The sequence below is a fragment of the Papio anubis genome, chromosome 13, assembly GCF_008728515.1.
Source record: "Papio anubis isolate 15944 chromosome 13, Panubis1.0, whole genome shotgun sequence".
NCBI classification, from domain to species: Eukaryota; Metazoa; Chordata; class Mammalia; order Primates; family Cercopithecidae; genus Papio; species Papio anubis.
This window is the reverse complement of record NC_044988.1, coordinates 63,452,642-63,469,611: the sequence shown is the minus strand read 5'-3', so window position 1 is coordinate 63,469,611 and position 16,970 is coordinate 63,452,642. Positions and strand designations below refer to the sequence as shown.

General features: G+C 40.4%; 1 protein-coding gene across 6 annotated transcripts in view; it reads right to left on the bottom strand.

The window, feature by feature from the left end:
* LOC101001603 (phospholipid-transporting ATPase FetA-like) overlaps positions 1 to 16,970 on the bottom strand; it is a 111,681-nt gene that overhangs the window by 56,889 nt on the left and 37,822 nt on the right. For 4 of the 6 annotated variants that reach the window (XM_009188560.2, XM_009188565.2, XM_009188570.3 and 1 more), the window contains 8 exons: positions 13,582 to 13,695; positions 12,636 to 12,734; positions 11,008 to 11,069; positions 7,295 to 7,367; positions 6,857 to 6,927; positions 5,259 to 5,341; positions 4,357 to 4,515; positions 2,192 to 2,280 (listed from right to left, as the gene is read on the bottom strand). In XM_009188560.2, coding sequence (XP_009186824.1) covers positions 2,192 to 2,280; positions 4,357 to 4,515; positions 5,259 to 5,341; positions 6,857 to 6,927; positions 7,295 to 7,367; positions 11,008 to 11,069; positions 12,636 to 12,734; positions 13,582 to 13,695 — 750 coding nt within the window. The remainder of the gene's footprint in view (positions 1 to 2,191; positions 2,281 to 4,356; positions 4,516 to 5,258; positions 5,342 to 6,856; positions 6,928 to 7,294; positions 7,368 to 11,007; positions 11,070 to 12,635; positions 12,735 to 13,581; positions 13,696 to 16,970) is intronic. The other 2 variants (XM_009188563.2, XM_009188564.3) reach the window with 1 other exon arrangement.

Here is a 16,970-nt window from a genome sequence, read left to right as displayed (position 1 = left end):
ACCCTGCCAGGACTGGGTCCTTCCCTTCAAGACAGCAGGTTCCCTTCTGGTCCAGGGTATATCTAGATATGCTGTCTGGGAGCTAGGGCCTAGAATAGGGGCCTCATGACTCTGTCCACTGCCCTATGGTACTGTGGTTGACCTGGTCTCCAATTTGCAAGACAAAGGCCTCTTTACTCTTCCATCTCCTCATGCAGAAGAAAGGAGTCACTTTTGTTACTGTAAGCTGTGCTGCCTGGGGTTGTGGGAGTGGTAGCATTAACATTACCTTCTCTGCTCTGGCTGGTGTTTCACTAGGTTGTGTGCACCTGCCCCCCCACCCCATGTCTACTGGCTCTGAGTTCAGTAAAGTATTATGGCTTGCCTAGGAATGGTAGTCTTTGTGGCCTAGACTGCCTTCAAGCTTATTTAGGACCCCAGAGCACTTTCGCCCAAGGTGGTAAGGCTTGACAAAACTGAAGTTCTGACTGCTGGGATGGGCGATTCCCTTCTGGCTAGGGTTGGTCTAAATGCTCCCTCTATGGGTGGGTGTCAGTGGAGTTCAACTTGGTTTTGCTTTCTGCTATGACAGAACAGCACTGAGTTCAATGCAGGGTTCCACAATTGCTGTGCTCTCCCTCCCCAAAGCTTACAAGTTCTTTGCACCATGCATGGCCACCAGGAGATGGGGGAATGGTGGCATCAGTAATTCAAGATTGTCTTCAATGCTTTTTTCAGTGATATGATGTTAAAACCAGGTATTGTGATTGTTCACCTCATTTTTGTTTCTTATGAAGGTACTTTTATATGTGGATAGTTGTTAAATTTGGTGTTTCTGTGGGGGTGTGGGGGTGTGATTAATAAAGACTTCTATTCAGCCATCTTGTTCCACCTGTGTTTTTGTGTTTTGTTGTTGTTTTTTATAGAGATGGGGTCTCGCTGTTTCCCAGGCTGCTCTCAAACTTCTGGGCTTGAACAATCCTCCTGTCTCGGCCTCCCAACCTGCTGGGATTACAGGTGTGGGCCATCACACCCATTTGAAGACATCCTGTTTTGAAGACAAGCCTAGGCTAAATGACCTAGCCTACTGTCTAATGATATATGTTGCTAATGTTGTCAAAAGCATATTTGCCCATGTTACCTTCCTGAATTCTTGACCATGATTGTCTTCCTCATTAAGAAACTAGGAAATGGAACTTTGATCAACTGCTGAAAACTACTTACTCAATAGTAGAAAGAGAAGTATAATGAATACTAGTTTTTGAGCTGAACGAACCTTCCTAATTTTCTAAAATCCCTTTTGCTAGATCCAAAGGATTTTGAAAAGGATCTGGGATGTTTCCCATAATAAAGAAGAAAAGGCAGTTTATAATTCAAATATTAATGATAAGAATATACAAAGAAAAGGTATTTTTTGAGTTTTCAGAGTCTAAACAATACAGTAAAAATAAATTGAAAAGTTATGAGATCAAGTGTAGGCATTACAGGAACTCTTCAGCTATGCAAAGAAGCTGTTTGAGAGAGGAAATTAATCTGTCTATATCTAGGAAGAATAAAGTCAGCTTATATCAGATAGCAGAAATTATTTATTAGTCTTCAACTTAAACATCTCTTATCAAAGCTGATTGTTATATATTGTAGTGCTTTTCAAATTTCACTTCTTAATAGAACACCCTCTATTTTTACAACTGAAATTATATAAAATAGATAAACATGAAGTTGTTCTTTTTAAAGCAAGAACTTCAAAATGAGGAGGCTAGAATAATATCCACTTGATCTCCCCTATTCCCACTGCAACAGACCTTAAGACTCCTCTAAGAAAAGAGTTTGAAAATCTTCAGTTTAAATTAGGTGTTTTATTAGTCTAAGTAAGGTTTTATTAAAGTGGTCATGAATAAAACTGATTATAAGAAAATAAAAATACGTCTTAATTTCTAAACTGGGTCCTTGATCCATTCTTGTACCACTAATCAAAGCATAATATCTTTTTAAATACTTTGTGACTATTCTTTCTAACAGAGTTATGTATAAGCTAGACTCTCTTGTAACTTGTCTGTTCTTTTCTGCCTCAGATCTTAATCTCTGGGATCCTAAGACTACTTGAGACTTTCAAACAGCTAAATTCTGAACTGGAAATGCCATTTCTTCTGTGAAAGGAAGGGAAGTATGTCTATTTGTAAAGAAACAAAGAAAAAAAAAGTATTTAACTTACCCAGAGTACAAGGACATTCATGAGATGGTCTATCTGTGTTCGTTTAAAAGTGGACTTTCCACTGTTCTGCATTAATTTGGTGTCTGGCCCTAAATAAAACAGGAAGATATCAGATATTAGAATCACTGAACATACTCAGAGGCTTGGAATTGGTTGAACTGTATCTTTATGATAATCTAACCTAACCACTTTCCAATGCTAGAGGATAAAGTCCTAGAGAAGGGCTCACAGTTTTCAATAACTCAAAAAACAGAAAATTTTTTCTAAGGATAGTTCCAATGACTTCTTTAAAGTACACTCATGCAGATCCCTCTCTTTGTAGCTCCTCAGACAGTCTCAACTTTCATGGATGAGTTAAATTAGAAGAGGAGTCGCAAGCTTCTCTCTTATCACCATCTGGTTTATTTAGCTTAGGGAAAGAATTTTCTGATAAAGAGATCCCCATCATCTTTTGAGGAAGCCCACTGCTGGCTCAGGCTATATTGAAAGTTTCTAACTGGGAATGGAAGAAACAAAAAGGCAATGGCAGTGATTTCTTCTGAGGTGGAAGCAGGGGAGCTGAGACTCCTCTGGAGCTGAGAGACAGAGATTCCATGTTTCTTCACGACAGGGCAGATGGTACGCAGAAGTAAGGAGCTTTTAATGGCCAATGGGACTAGAGCTGGAAATTACTAACTTGAGCTATGGCTCCAGAGAAAATGTAAGAGGTTTAGAAGAAACTGTTAGCAGCAATTTTTCTGGCCTTTCGCCATCTGACCATTATTCCAACATGTGTTCTGATAAAGGACAGATAAAGGAATTTCATCAATGTTTACACATGGGGAGCTGGGACATCTCTGATATGTGGACAAACAGTGGGAGTGCAGAGCATAAGCTATGCCATTCTTTCCTCTTAAACATTCCTCAAAGGGCTTCAAGACATGAGAAGTTTGGCTTACAGCCTGGAAGCTACAGGTACCATATCTTCTAAGGGTCCTTAGACTGACTTGCCCCAGGCTTCAGGAAGAAGGTAGAAATCATCATAGAACTTGGACATCATGTAGCAGGAACAGCAACTCAATTCCATACAAATACCTTAAAATGCTTTTAGGTGGCATTAGTCTCTGCTCAGAGCTTCCCAAAGATACTACAATGTAACCAACCTTGGGAAAACTTAACTACATTTGTGCTGGTTGGCAGCCTCACTGTTATTGCTTTCAGGAAAGAAAAACATTTTGCTGAAAAATGAACTTTTTATGAGTGGCAATTGTGTGTGAGTAGTTGCTGAAGTATATACAGTGAAGAAAATAAGTCTAATTTAAGTCTTTTGAGTTTGGGAATTAGGTAGCCTCGTCATTGCCACTCTAAATCAAGAACCAATGAAAGAAGTTCCACCAGGGCCTCCCTAGACTCTTAAGCTTCTCCCTAGGGATTTGGTCTCATTAGTTTTCACAGAAGCAAGGAGTGTAGAAGACTCATGTCTAGGAGTAGATGCTCTAGAAGGGGAGCTCTGGGAATCTGAGTTGAATAATATTCACTGTGGTAAATCTTTCTTGATATTTCCTACTATGGTTGTTGTCACTGAGGGACTGGGGTAGCACAGAGGCTTCCTCCATTTTCCTGAACCACATCATAACCCAAGTAAATCTCTTACTAAATATAATGAACTGTGGTTCTAAATGACATCTCAAGAGGGGCCACTATTAATGATCCATATGTGACTTTTCTCTGGCATGAACTTTTTACATTATATTTTTCTCTGTAATAAGCATTGTATCCATCCTCTCTTCATGGGAATAGTTCACATGTATACTCTCCCCCTTCACGTGGTAATTCTATTGTACTTCCTCTGTATGTATACCCTCTCCTGTGTCCAGATCTGGTCAAAGAGACTCATGAGTGCCCTGTGGTTTTGGAACGCAATGCTTTCCTCTAACAAAGGTAGAACCGATATGTTGGAATTTCATTGCTTGGAAACAGAAGTCACTTTTTTTCCCCTCAGAAACAAGGTTTTTTTCCCACAAATCTCCCGTCCGTCCATCCATCCATCCACCCACCCACCCACCTATCTATCTCAAAGCCACAGTGTTCTGATATATATCCAAGTGTCATATCCATATCCTGAAAACTAAGTACCATAGCTCAGCCATGAATGGAATTTAGTCTGGGGGCCAAGGGAAACGTACCAGTGTAGATCACCAAGCCATAGCACCAGTCTGTATTCCTGATGATGCAGCCTCGGAGTAGCAGCTTGTCATGGTCCAGGAAGTAGTTTTTCCCTTTATAGGTCAGTATTCCTGAGAATCTGTCCAGTTTGTTATTGGGAGCCTCACATCTCACTTCTCCTGCAGAAAAATGAAGGTATAAGAGTTCTGCATCTGTAATCTCAGGCTTTTCCTAAGGATGGAAGAAGACTTAATAGAAAGGAGGAAATAAAATCCTTCTTTCAAAATACATACACATCTTTTTCCTAGCCTCTCTCAGTTACTGCGCATTTCTCACCAGCTCCTTCAAGAAAGGCAGACAAAGGTTCTCAGCACTAAAGAAGAATAACTCTGTATGTGACATGGATCATCCAGACAGAGAGAAAACCCCACATGATGGTGACATCAGTACTGCCAGATCATATGAGCTCTGAATCTGAAGAAACTAAAAAATGACTTAAAGCGAACCTAGTATTTTTTTCAAAATGGAAACAACTTGACCTTTTCCTGATTAGTAAAGTAAATATGCCCTTTGTAAGTGTTTAAGTAATACTAAAATGGTAAAGAAGGAAGTAAAATTCATTCAGTGTCTTGAGAAAAGTGCTATTTACCTTTTGAAGTACATCCTTCTATGTTTTTTCTATATAAGTACTCATAAACATACCCATGTTTCCAAAAACAGGTTTATGTTATATACAGCATGTAGTCTTTTATAAATTGTATTTTTCTTTTAATTACATGTTGTATTTTTTATTTTTCAATAAATATCAACTTGCATATTGTTGTAATAAGTTGTATAGAAATCACTATGGATGTAGCATACTTTATTTAACCAGTCCTCTACTGATGAAAATTTAGGTAGGAAAACCCATTTCCTAACTCACCATTAAAGGCAGACAGAAGCTCCAGGTGATCTTCCATGTCACTGGTAACTGAGATGGCCTGCTTCACTTTCAGGTTGGTTTCACTAGAGTAAAAGACAAGTGACCAGAGTACAGGACACAAACAGAACTGTTGCACAGGTGCAGTATCTCCTACTTTTTCATGGCGTTTTAGAAAATAGATGTTACCAGTAAAGCCTGGGCTTTGAGTCTGAGCTGTAAAAGTCACTCCCACTGCTCCTCTCTCAGTATTGAGGTGAGATGGCTCTTCAAGGAAGCTGAGTGTTAGCCATTCACTCCCGTCTCTTTCCTCTGACTCCCTGCAACACACTGCCACTACTTAACTCATGAGATCTAGCTGGTCAGGTGCTCTAGAGGCTGAAGAAACATTGTAAATAACCTGGAGATAGTATCTGCTCCCTTCAAGAATAAGGAGTATGCCTGTAATCCCAGCACTTTGGGAGGCCGGGACGGGCGGATCACGAAGACAGGAGATCAAGACCATCCTGGCTAACACGGTGAAACCCCATCTCTACTAAAAATACAAAAAATTAGCTGGGTGTGGTGGCGGGCGCCTGTAGTCCCAGCTACTTGGGAGGCTGAGGCAGGAGAATGGCGTGAACCCAGGAGGTGGAGCTTGCAGTGAGCCAAGATTGCGCCACTGTACTCCAGCCTGGGCAACAGAGTGAGACTCCGTCTCAAAAAAAAAAAAAAAAACCAAAATAAACAAACAACAAGGAGTTTGGCCAGGCATGGTCGCTCATGCCTGTGATCCTAGCACTTTGGCAGGCAGAAGTGGGAGGATCACTTGAGCTCAGGAGTTCAATGCCAGCCTGGACAACACAGTGAGACCCTGTCTCTATTTTTTAAATTAAATTAAATTTTTAAAAAAAGAATAAGGAGCAGATCCTGGTAAAAACTTGCACATACCTCCAAGGAAACATACTCCACACCTCATAAATATTTATGGGGCCCATGACAGGCTCTTAAGTAACTGCTTGCTGGAATGCATAGACAAAAAGAAAAATGGAATCCCTGTTTCAAAAAATTGTGTGCATCAAGAAGTACAGTTGTAGGAATGAAGATCAATACAAAACTCCCAGGACAAGCTTTCTGCAGATGGCTCTATCCTCTTAAGACCTTAGCTTTTGGATGTTAATAAATTTCTACCTTAAATCCTTTATAGAACATGGTATTTTATCAGTGAATAGATACTTTTATATTCAAAATTTTTCCCTTGGAAACTTTGAAACTGTACTCTGAAATGTTACAGTTCTGTAATCCTCTTTCCCGCTACTCAGCATTATAGAATATGGCCAGAGTGTCTCTAATTTACAGATGGAGAATGTGGGGTTTATTTGCTCTATTCTGTGCCCAGTGAATGCTCAATTGTTCCTGTCAAGAGCTCAGTCTTAGACTTGAGGGTCCCAAGGATGTGGTGTCCATCTTCTCTTATCTGGATATTTCTAGGCTCTCTGGCTCATATATTCAATATTCCATCTGAGAATAAAATTAATTCCCTGCCTAATGCTAACCCTCAGTGAGAGACCACTCTAAGCTGGCTAAATCATCTTAATGGAGCGTCAGCAGGGAACACTTACCCATCCAGGTCTGCTGTCTCTATGTATGTCAGACTATATGGCTCACTGCTAGAGAGTAATAGTATATCTGCCTGTGGTCAGAAAAGTCAAAGAAAGTCAGGAAAGCAGGAAGGTGGGCTCTTAACATTATAGTGTGACAAAAGCAGTCACCTTAGGAACAGATGTTCACCCTAAGCATTTTACAGACACTGATTTACTTTCTTTGTCTAGGATCTATCACTGCTATCATATACCCTCTCCCAAAGCTACTCACACTTTCCCTGTAACTAAAGTGAGAAATAGGCAAGGACAAGCTTCTTACTGCAAGAGCTATTGATTTCTGATGCAAAATGAGGCAACGAAGGTCATCAAAAGGAGTGGTAGCAGAAGTGCTCCAAGAGTCCCTGGTTACCCACTCAATCCAAAAAAGAACAAGTCACAGCCAAAAGAGGTACTCACCGTGACAGGTTGATTATTTTCTAGTTTTATTATATCTCCCACTTGAACATTCATCCATTTGTCCTCCTTCATCCTATAAGAAAATAACCTTTGAATATCTGCTCTGAGAATTTCCCCAAAGCTCTGCTTTGACAATCAAGATGATTTCCCCAACCTCCAAAAAAGGCTGAAAGGAATAAAGACAAGGCTCAAACTGGTCTGTGATACATCCTTGCTGCAATCAAGAGTGGGACCCATTTCTCTTGACTTCAGGCTACAAGGGTTCTAAAGCCCTACAAAAGTATCTGTAGACATACATGCACATACATTTATTTTTATTTTTATTTTTATTTTTTTTTAGCCAGGTGTGGTGGCTCATTCCTGTAATCCTAGCACTTTGGGAGGCTGAGTTGGGAGGACTGCTTGAGGCCAGCAGTTCAAGACCACCCGAACAATACAGCAAGGCCCTTCCTCAAAAATATTTAAAAAAAAAAAAAAAAAAAAGGTTTTTAAAGTAAAATAATTCCAATGGTAAAGCGTGTAAAAGGAAAATATTAAAGTCTTCTCTGTTACCAGTCTTTAGTTTTGCTCCCCAAGGATAGCCACTGTTAATATTTTTATATTTATTTCTAGAAAATATCAATCCATGTAATCACATATAACACACATGTAAATCACATTTAAAAGCCACACACCAGATACATAATTTTCTGCACTTTGCATTTTTCATTTAACAGTCCATCTTGGAGAGCATTTATAGAAGATGTAGCTCATTCTTTTTGATAACTTAAATGTGTTCTATCATAAGGTCACATCAATTTTATCTACTTTTGTTTTGTTTTGTTTTGTTTTGAGACAGAGTCTCACTCTGTCTCCCAGGCTGGAGTACAGTGGCATGATCTCGGCTCACTGCACCCTCCGCCTCCCAGGTTCAAGCGATTCTTCTGCCTCAGCCTCCCGAATAACTGGGACTACAGGCTTGGGTCACTACGCCCGGCTAGTTTTTGTATTTTTAGTAGAGACGAGGTTTCACCATATTGGCCAGGCTGGTCTCAAACTCCTGACCTCATGATCCGCCTGCCTCGGCCTCCCAAAGTGCTGAGATTACAGGTGTGAGCCACTGCGCCTGGCCTTTATCTACTTATGTTAAAATTAGATTATCTTTGATCCTCACATCCCTACTTTCCATAAAAGGCAGCCTGGCAGTATGAGCAGATTCTACAATAATAGTGGTTTGCTGCCCTCCTCTTTTTTTTTTTTCAACCTCAATTTCCCCAAATAAACAGGGTCCATAAATCCTTCCTCCCTGAGAAAAGCCTAAGAAGAATGTACATATTGCCACAAGCATTTTGGAAACATGAGCTATATCCTTGCAACAGTTATATTATACCAAGCACCCAAAGAGCGGGAAAAAGAGTCTACAGGACACTGTCTGTTTTGTCTCTGAATGCAGGATTGTTATCTTCAGGGCATGACATACATCACCACTTTGCCAGCTACGCATAAGCATGGGTATTCCTAGAACACCTTTCCTAAGAAGACAGCTGCTTTGAGGAGGGCCAACTTTTCCAAAAAAAGTCCTTTTATATAAATCCACTGTTTCTTTTAAATACTTTTCTGACAGTACTGTAGAGCAGTAGCTACAAGCCTTGGAGACAGACGTCTGGGTGTTTGTTTTATTTTGTCTTGACTTGACATTCACTGTTACTCTGGCATTCTATCTTCCATGGTTGTCACCAGTAAAACATAAAGAGGAACAAGTGCTGTCACATTCTGGCTTCTCCTGGAGATATAAAAATTTATAATTTCTTACATAAGGAGCTGCCAAACTATTACCAGTTTGTTCCTGGACATTATAACAATCATGTGTCCCAGATTTGGGAGAGGTGAAGACATTCCTTACTGATTTAAAATACTCAATCTTGTAATCCAAAACAGTAAGCATGTTCTGAAGCTGTTCTTGCCCTGGGTTGGGGAAGGACTGCCAGTTTTAATAATCTAATAATTTGAATTTCAGTTTCTCCCACCAGAGGGACAAGAGATAAAGCCTTATGATTTTGAGAGTCAGTGAGTTAAAACTAAGAATTTCTCATAAAGTCAGGACCCTTGAAGGACAACACTACTAGTGAAAGAGCGATCTAAAAAAAAATTGGCTCGCTGGCAAGAAAGTTTGTCTATCTTAGTCTGGAGGGTTGCGGGGGTTAGTGAGTGGAGGACTCTTCCCTGAAAATCTGTAACCTTATATTGGATGGGGCTCAAATTTATACTTCTTTCAAATTAGGTATCAGCAGGTAATACCCTTGAGTCAACTGGCAGAAACAAACACAAACCCTCATAAAGGGATACAACCTCACCTCCAGCCACACAGAATTCCCTTAAAGAAGGTTCTACTAACGATGTGTTTGTAAACAAAATTATTGAGAAATGAAAAATGACAAAAATTACAACTTATAAAACAGACAAACGTTTAAAATAGCAGCTCTGTTTAGACCCATGTGTTCTAGAAAAAGAAAGCTGTTTTCTGGAACATAGACTATTTCAACAACCAACCTCACCTCTGCATATTAAACTAATCAGTTACTCGGTAGCTTACAGAGTCTAACCAGGGTCTTGTCTGTTAAATCCCACCTTAAAATCCCTCTATGAAAAATTCTTCAATAATCTTATAAAACCCAAGTGCTCAAGCTACTTGAGTGAGTTGATTTGACTAAATCCTTTTGGTCAGCAATTCTTAATATATTCAGTTTTGTCTTTTCTTTTCTTTTTATTTCTATTTCCCTTCTTTTCTTTTTAACTACAACTGATTTTTTTGGTGGTATCTTATGGGACATTTCAACAGGTCAAAACTCTTGAGGAAACAATCCATCATGAGTAAGAATCAGCAGACACAATACACAACAGGATTAGCTGCCCAAGCTCTTGAGATGATAGAATTATATGATAAATACTACAGCTATTGCGTGTTCGATAAGGCCACCATAATAAAGGCTGGACTTCAATCCTGAACTCCTTCAGGTTTGCACTTTCTTGCAATCATGCTTCTGCTCACACCGGTCCCTTTTCCTTTCACACAGTCTCTACTTGTCGAATTCTTCCCCTTCCCTTAAGGCCTAGTACAAACACCACACCGCTTCCAGAAGGTCTTCCTTGATTCCTTTAACCAGTTATAATTGCTTATTTTTTATTAATTTCTATAGTAACTTTTTGTACCTCTTAGGACAGTCTTCATATTTTGCCTTACATAGGAATATGCCTTCCTTTTTCCATTCCTGCAACACTTTAGATAGCTATGACCAAACACTACAGCAGTGGGGCCAACTTCAATACTCTGTTTGGATTGCTAACAGAAAAGATGACCTGACCAAAGGCTATAGTAGAATGGACAAAAACCATGTCAGAATCCATTAATGTTCTAAAGACAGATGTTTCCATGCTAACTATCACACTAACAATATCACTTGCATAGTAATACCATAAAATATTGATTACTTTAATATATATTATTTTATTTCTATTTTCACAAGCACCCTCTAAGGTAGAGAATATTATTTCTATTTTATAGAAAAGAAAAATGAGGCCCACACAGTTATCTGAGGTGACATGACAAATTCAGGGCATGCTAGATCTAGAAACAAATTATTTCTATGTCTGAGGTCCTTTTCAGTGTCCTGAACTAAGCCCAACCCTTTCTCAGGACTGATTCTACCTAAACTAGCTTCCCTAGAAGAACTTACTTGCCATTCACCAGTAGCAGAACAGGCAGGTTGTTGACTCGATCGTCACTTTGATGCCTTTTCTAAAATCACACAAGAAAATGTTCAGGAAATAGACCTATAACAAACTGCATATAGAAGATTAACATTTTGAAATATTACACAATATAGTTCTCTTCTTTGTAATTCTCCTTTTCTCCTATCCCAAGCCCTTCTTTCCTTAAAACCAGGCCAAGAGGTTGATTATCTCTGGGAAGCTGGGAAGAGAGGGCAGGAAAAGAATCCAGGGAGAAGAAAGAGGCAAAATCTTGGTTTTAAATATCAAAAGCAAAAAACCTGGGGGAATGAGAATAACATATCAAAAGCTGCAGAGGACACAATTCAAATGATGCGCAGGGCTACAGAATCCCATGTGCCTGGGTACGTGCAGGGAAAGCTGAGTATTCTCAAGCAGACTCCTACCTTACCTCCAACCATGGCTGACATACAAAGGCTTCTATAGTGGCTGAGGAAAGAGGCCAATATTTAAAGACCAAATAGAAGGGAAACAAATAGAGGCTATGTCCTGATGCCAGGATTCACATAAATCTCTTCCTTCCAGTTGAGATTACTCCCTGAGTAAAGGGTAGGACTGGGAGTGGGGCAGAGAGAATCCTGAATTTGTCAGAATTCAAAATTGTCCAGATATTTATCATAAAGAGACTGAATTCTAAACCAGAAGCAATTGGGTTACAGTGAATTGGCAAATTAATTTTTGGTTCTCATTGGAGAGAGTTAAGACGGGGTATGCATTTGGTTATAAGCTAAACTGAGTTCAGTTATAGAGAAATAAAGTTATATTTTTATACATCAAAGTTGTGACTGAAAGGTAAACCACAACATGCTACTCCTGGGTTTATAGAGATAAAGTGCTGAGGAAACAAGGTGTTCTCAAACTAGGCTAAAAATCTATTCTGGCAAAATCAGAAAGACCCTCTTAGGGAAACTGCAAGCAGGTCTATAGGACTGGCTTTCCAAATCCCACTAGTAGGCATGGTACTGGGTCCTTACTCTTACCCCTCTATGCTAGGCCTGCTGTAAGAGGCAAAGAGGAAGCCATGCAGCACTCACTGTCAGCTAGTTTCTCTTTCAAGGCCAGGACAGAGGGTTCCTAGCTGTGCACACTTAATAGAATTGAAAGTTGGAAAGGAAAATAGAGTTGCAGAGGAGACAGGAAATGTGGAGACATAACAAGAAAGAGAAAGAATAGGAGAGATGAAGCAGGGGCAGATGGATGAAGTGACAGGGAATATAGAGTGGGAGGAGGAGCAGAGGAAAAACGATGAGAACAAAGCTAGAAAAAACTAAGAGAGGAGTAAAGAAAGAGTGGGTTATTAAAGATGAAAGGAGGCTTGGGAGAGGGGCTAAAAGTGGTGGTAGTAGGAAGACAGAGAAAGACCTTGTTTTGCCCTTTTCTGGTCATACATAGACCACCAATCTTGGGCCTAAAGGTACTGCATATTACTCTGGGATGGATAAGGAAAGGAGAAAGGAAAATATCTCTTTCCATTCAGGGTTTCTTGTTAGCACTAGGTAGTTCTGGGAAGCCCTTCATGCCCACAATCTGACTAGGTGCAGTGAGGAACTAGAGGCCGAAGAAGCCACTTCACCAGATCGTCGATGGCATCTTTCACGGCTGTTATGGACAGCACCACCATCAGGGGTGTCATAGTTGTATACCATGTCAAGGAGGAGATCTGGGGAATCAACTAAGAGAGGGAAAGGGAGAGAATCTTGGGTCAGAAAACTCAAAGGATAATATATTTCCCCCCGCCACCACATCCCTCACCCTCAACATCATTTTCACCTCCATTTGTTCATACAAATTCCAACTATCCTAGTTGCTTTCCACTGTTGTATCTTTCATATAACCCCCCAAATATAAGCAAACATTTCCCAAGGGAGGAGAAAAGAATAAAAGGCTCTAAGTTGCTACCTATCTATACTGAACCCCACAACCTTTGTGTTGATGGCAAAGAGTCATTTCTCCTTTGACAGTGAAAAGTAATGGGTGTGGAGAGTGGGTAAGAGTAGATACAGAAAAACTACATGCTCTCCCACACCCTTCAGTACAAGGAGGAGTGAGATGATCTGTCCCTCTCTCCCAGTTTGGGCCTACCCTGCCCTGCTTCCTGTTCTTATGCTGGCACTCATATTCTAAACCATCCTAAACCTTCTTTAGCACTCCCACATGTTGATTTTATGTCAGGGAGGCTGGGACAAGAAGGAGGAATAGAGTTGGAGTTGTGGTTGGGGTGAAGAATCTGTAGCCCCCTATGGTCATGCTGAACTGTGGCAATGCAGCCATGATGAGGAGCTCCCCTTCCTTAGAATGTGGTGACCTTGTCCCTTTCCTTGTATAGAGGCTTGCTATACACTAGCTGATCCTGACCACAGCTATTCTAAGGGACTGGTCTGAGACTCCAGTCATCCATGTTCCTGTTGTCTAAAGACAGAAGACATTTCCCAGTTTAGGGAGGAAAAAAACTGATTATACAGCCTGACCCCAGAGAGATTCGTAAAATACTCTGTGAAAAAGGCCCCCAAAAGGAATACCTGTAAAAATAGCAAAATGAGGAAATATGCATTTGCAAGTCTCTGGAACTGTTCAAATAGGTTCAGAGGCAGGAAATTAAAGACACTATATTTTGAGGTCTTGATGGTATTGTTCTGTGAGTAAACAAACAAACAAACAAGAAATACACAATTAGACAAAAGACAGCTCAAAACTGGGTTAATAAGCAGCTGCCACTACCTCCCAGTCTACCCTTCCCCTACAAAAAAGACCAAAACCACTGAGTGAAATGAGAAAAAGCCACCAAAGCACCCCGACTCCAACCACCAGCATGGGGAGGGAGAGAGAGAAGGAATCTCTAATTTCCCCCTTTTTCTTGAGGCCTAGAGAGGCCTAGAGGGTAGAAAGAAGGCAAGGCTGCTCTATATGATACTTGGGGGAATGTATCTCTGCCCTGATAGAGTTCTTGTTTATTCATATTATTGATAGTAATAATGATAATCAAATCAACAGCAATAAAAACTTACATTTATTGAGTACTTACTACGTGAAAGGCACTTTTCTAGCATTTTATATGTAGCAACTCATTTACTCCTTACAACCACCCTATGAGGGGGGTACTTTTGAGGATGAGGAAATTGAGGTACTGCATCCAGAGCTCTCTAACAAAGCTTTCCTTAGCCAGGCAAACTCAGTCTGGTGTGCCTTTCTGTGCTTTTTGCAATGTTGAAGGATGTCAGATGCTAAAAGCAAAATACTGTCTTTCTTTTTTTTTTTTTTTTTTTTTTTGAGATGGAGTCTGGCTCTGTCGCCCAGGCTGGAGTACAGTGGCCGGATCTCAGCTCACTGCAAGCTCCGCCTCCCGGGTTTACGCCATTCTCCTGCCTCAGCCTCCCGAGTAGCTGGGACTACAGGCGCCCGCCACCTCGCCTGGCTAGTTTTTTTGTATTTTTTAGTAGAGACGGGGTTTCACCGTGTTCGCCAGGATGGTCTCGATCTCCTGACCTCGTGATCCGCCCGTCTCGGCCTCCCAAAGTGCTGGGATTACAGGCTTGAGCCACCGCGCCCGGCCGCAAAATACTGTCTTTCAACCCTAGCCCACTGAAGGTTTCGATAGGGGTCACTATCAGCATTGGAGAATCATTTGGCCCTTAATTGTCCTAAGAGGATTTAAAGAGTTTTGGCTTATATCTAAGCTATTATTTTGCTGAGTGAAAATGGGAACTTGTCTACTTCCTCGATTCTGATCTTAAGATGTTCACAAGACCATCTTACTTTCTACCTTGGAGTCTTAAATCATTTGTCCTAAGATGTCAGAGCTCAAATCTAAGAGCTCTAAAAGCAGGAGAATAAGACCAAATAATTCTCTAAGTTCAAGGCTTATCTCCTACCTCTTCCATTTAAAAGGACAGAACAAAAGAATAAAAATAACTAATGGATACTAGGCTTAATACTTGACTGATAAAATAATCTGTACAAAAAATCCCCATGACACAGGCTTACCTATGTAACAATCCTGCACATCCTGCACATGTGCCCCTGAACTTACAGTTTTTTTTTTAAAAAAGAAGAACCTACCTGCTGGCCTGGAGTACAGATACCGCTCAAGCATGAAGAATTCTTTTTTTTTTGAGACGGAGTCTTGCTCTGTCGCCCAGCCTGGAGTGTAGTGGCCGGATCTCAGCTCACTGCAAGCTCTGCCTCTCGGGTTCATGCCATTCTCCTGCCTCAGCCTCCCGAGTAGCTGGGACTACAGGCACCCGCCACCTCGCCCGGCTAGTTTTTTTTTTTTTTGTATTTTTTAGTAGAGACGGGGTTTCACCGTGTTAGCCAGGATGGTCTCGATCTCCTGACCTCGTGATCCACCCATCTCGGCCTCCCAAAGTGCTGGGATTACAGGCTTGAGCCACCACGCCTGGCCAAGCATGAAGAATTCTTGCTAGGCCTTGCCTTAGGAGGGTATCAAAGTCTTTCTCTCAGAGAAAACCATTCAGTGCTAAGACTAAAACCTGAATCTTGTGTTCCTACCCAGAAAGTTAGATAGGCTATCCAGTCAAGCATTGCCCAAGGTCTATTTCCTCAGGGAGGAGAAGCGGTCAAATAACTTAGCACTTAGGAGTTTAAAGAGCCAAGCCAAAACCAAGATTTCCTTGGTGTTCTCTCCATGATTTTCTAAATAATAATCAATCAGACACTATAGCATTTCTCAAGGCTTGCTCTGTTCACAGTCCTATGCTGGACTATACTAGTGGAGGCTGAAAAATAATTAGACAGGGTCTCTTCTGGAGAAGCTCATGGTCTGTCTCCAACAAAGTTCTAGTGAAATGATCTCTAAGGGCCCTTCTTGTCATGCGAGTATATAATTCTAACATGGAAATAGCTTTCTTTGATCATAAGATACTTTGAATTTCTCAGTGTCTAAGTCCAGATGGCTGTGATACTTGGACCCAAAGATCTTCTGAGAGGTGGCCTTACTGATGTAGCTAGCCTTCACTGTTGATTTTCCATTTGATTTTATAGTCATTTAATATATTTCAGGTTTCTACTCATGTAGGTAGCATTCTGCCTCAAGATAGAAGTACAGGTATTTGTTTACTAACTTGGCAACTAGAGTGTTTCATTTTGCTCTTAAATGTAAAACCAGAAGCAATATCCTAATAACATCTCCTTAACTATGAAGTTCCTCAGAGTTTAGTCCTTTTGGCAGAGGTGATAAAATTTAAACATGATAGAGGTGGTTAATTTTGGTTTGGTTATTTTTTTCTTTGGGCAGTGATATGGGACTGAAGGTTAACTGGGAAAATAGAAGAGAATAAAAGGCCAAGGATATAATGAGAATCAGTAGTTAGGAGTTGGGAAGATGACAAGGAGTCACAGTGGAAGAAGGCAGAGAAACAGGAAAATGAGCAATGCTCAGGGCCAGGGAAATGAAATGGTGTTAAATATATCAGAATCAGTCAAATCTGTTCATTCACTCATTAAATATTCAATATATATTTATTGAATGTTGGCTGTGTGCATAATATTGTGATAGAAACTGTATCACAGATATACTCTGTATGCAGAGATAAATGAGATACCCTTTTTCCAAGGGCTAATTATTGGAGAAACAGAACTAACATTTTCAGAACCATACTTAACTCCTATGACCACCATGCAAGGTGAACATTATTATGCCCATTTTACAGATGAAAGAACTGAAGATCAGAGAAGTTAATAAACTTGCCTAAGATATTAAGGTTAGTAAAGGCTGAGCTATATTCAAGCTCAGATCTGTCTGATGCCCAAACCTAGATTTACTGTCCCCACTGCTTGTTATGTAGGTCTAGAAGATACAGAAGAGAAAAACCTGCTCTCATGGTCATATCTTGGATACTATCATTATCCAGAACCATTTGATACGGTTTGGCTCTGTGTCCTCCACCCAAAT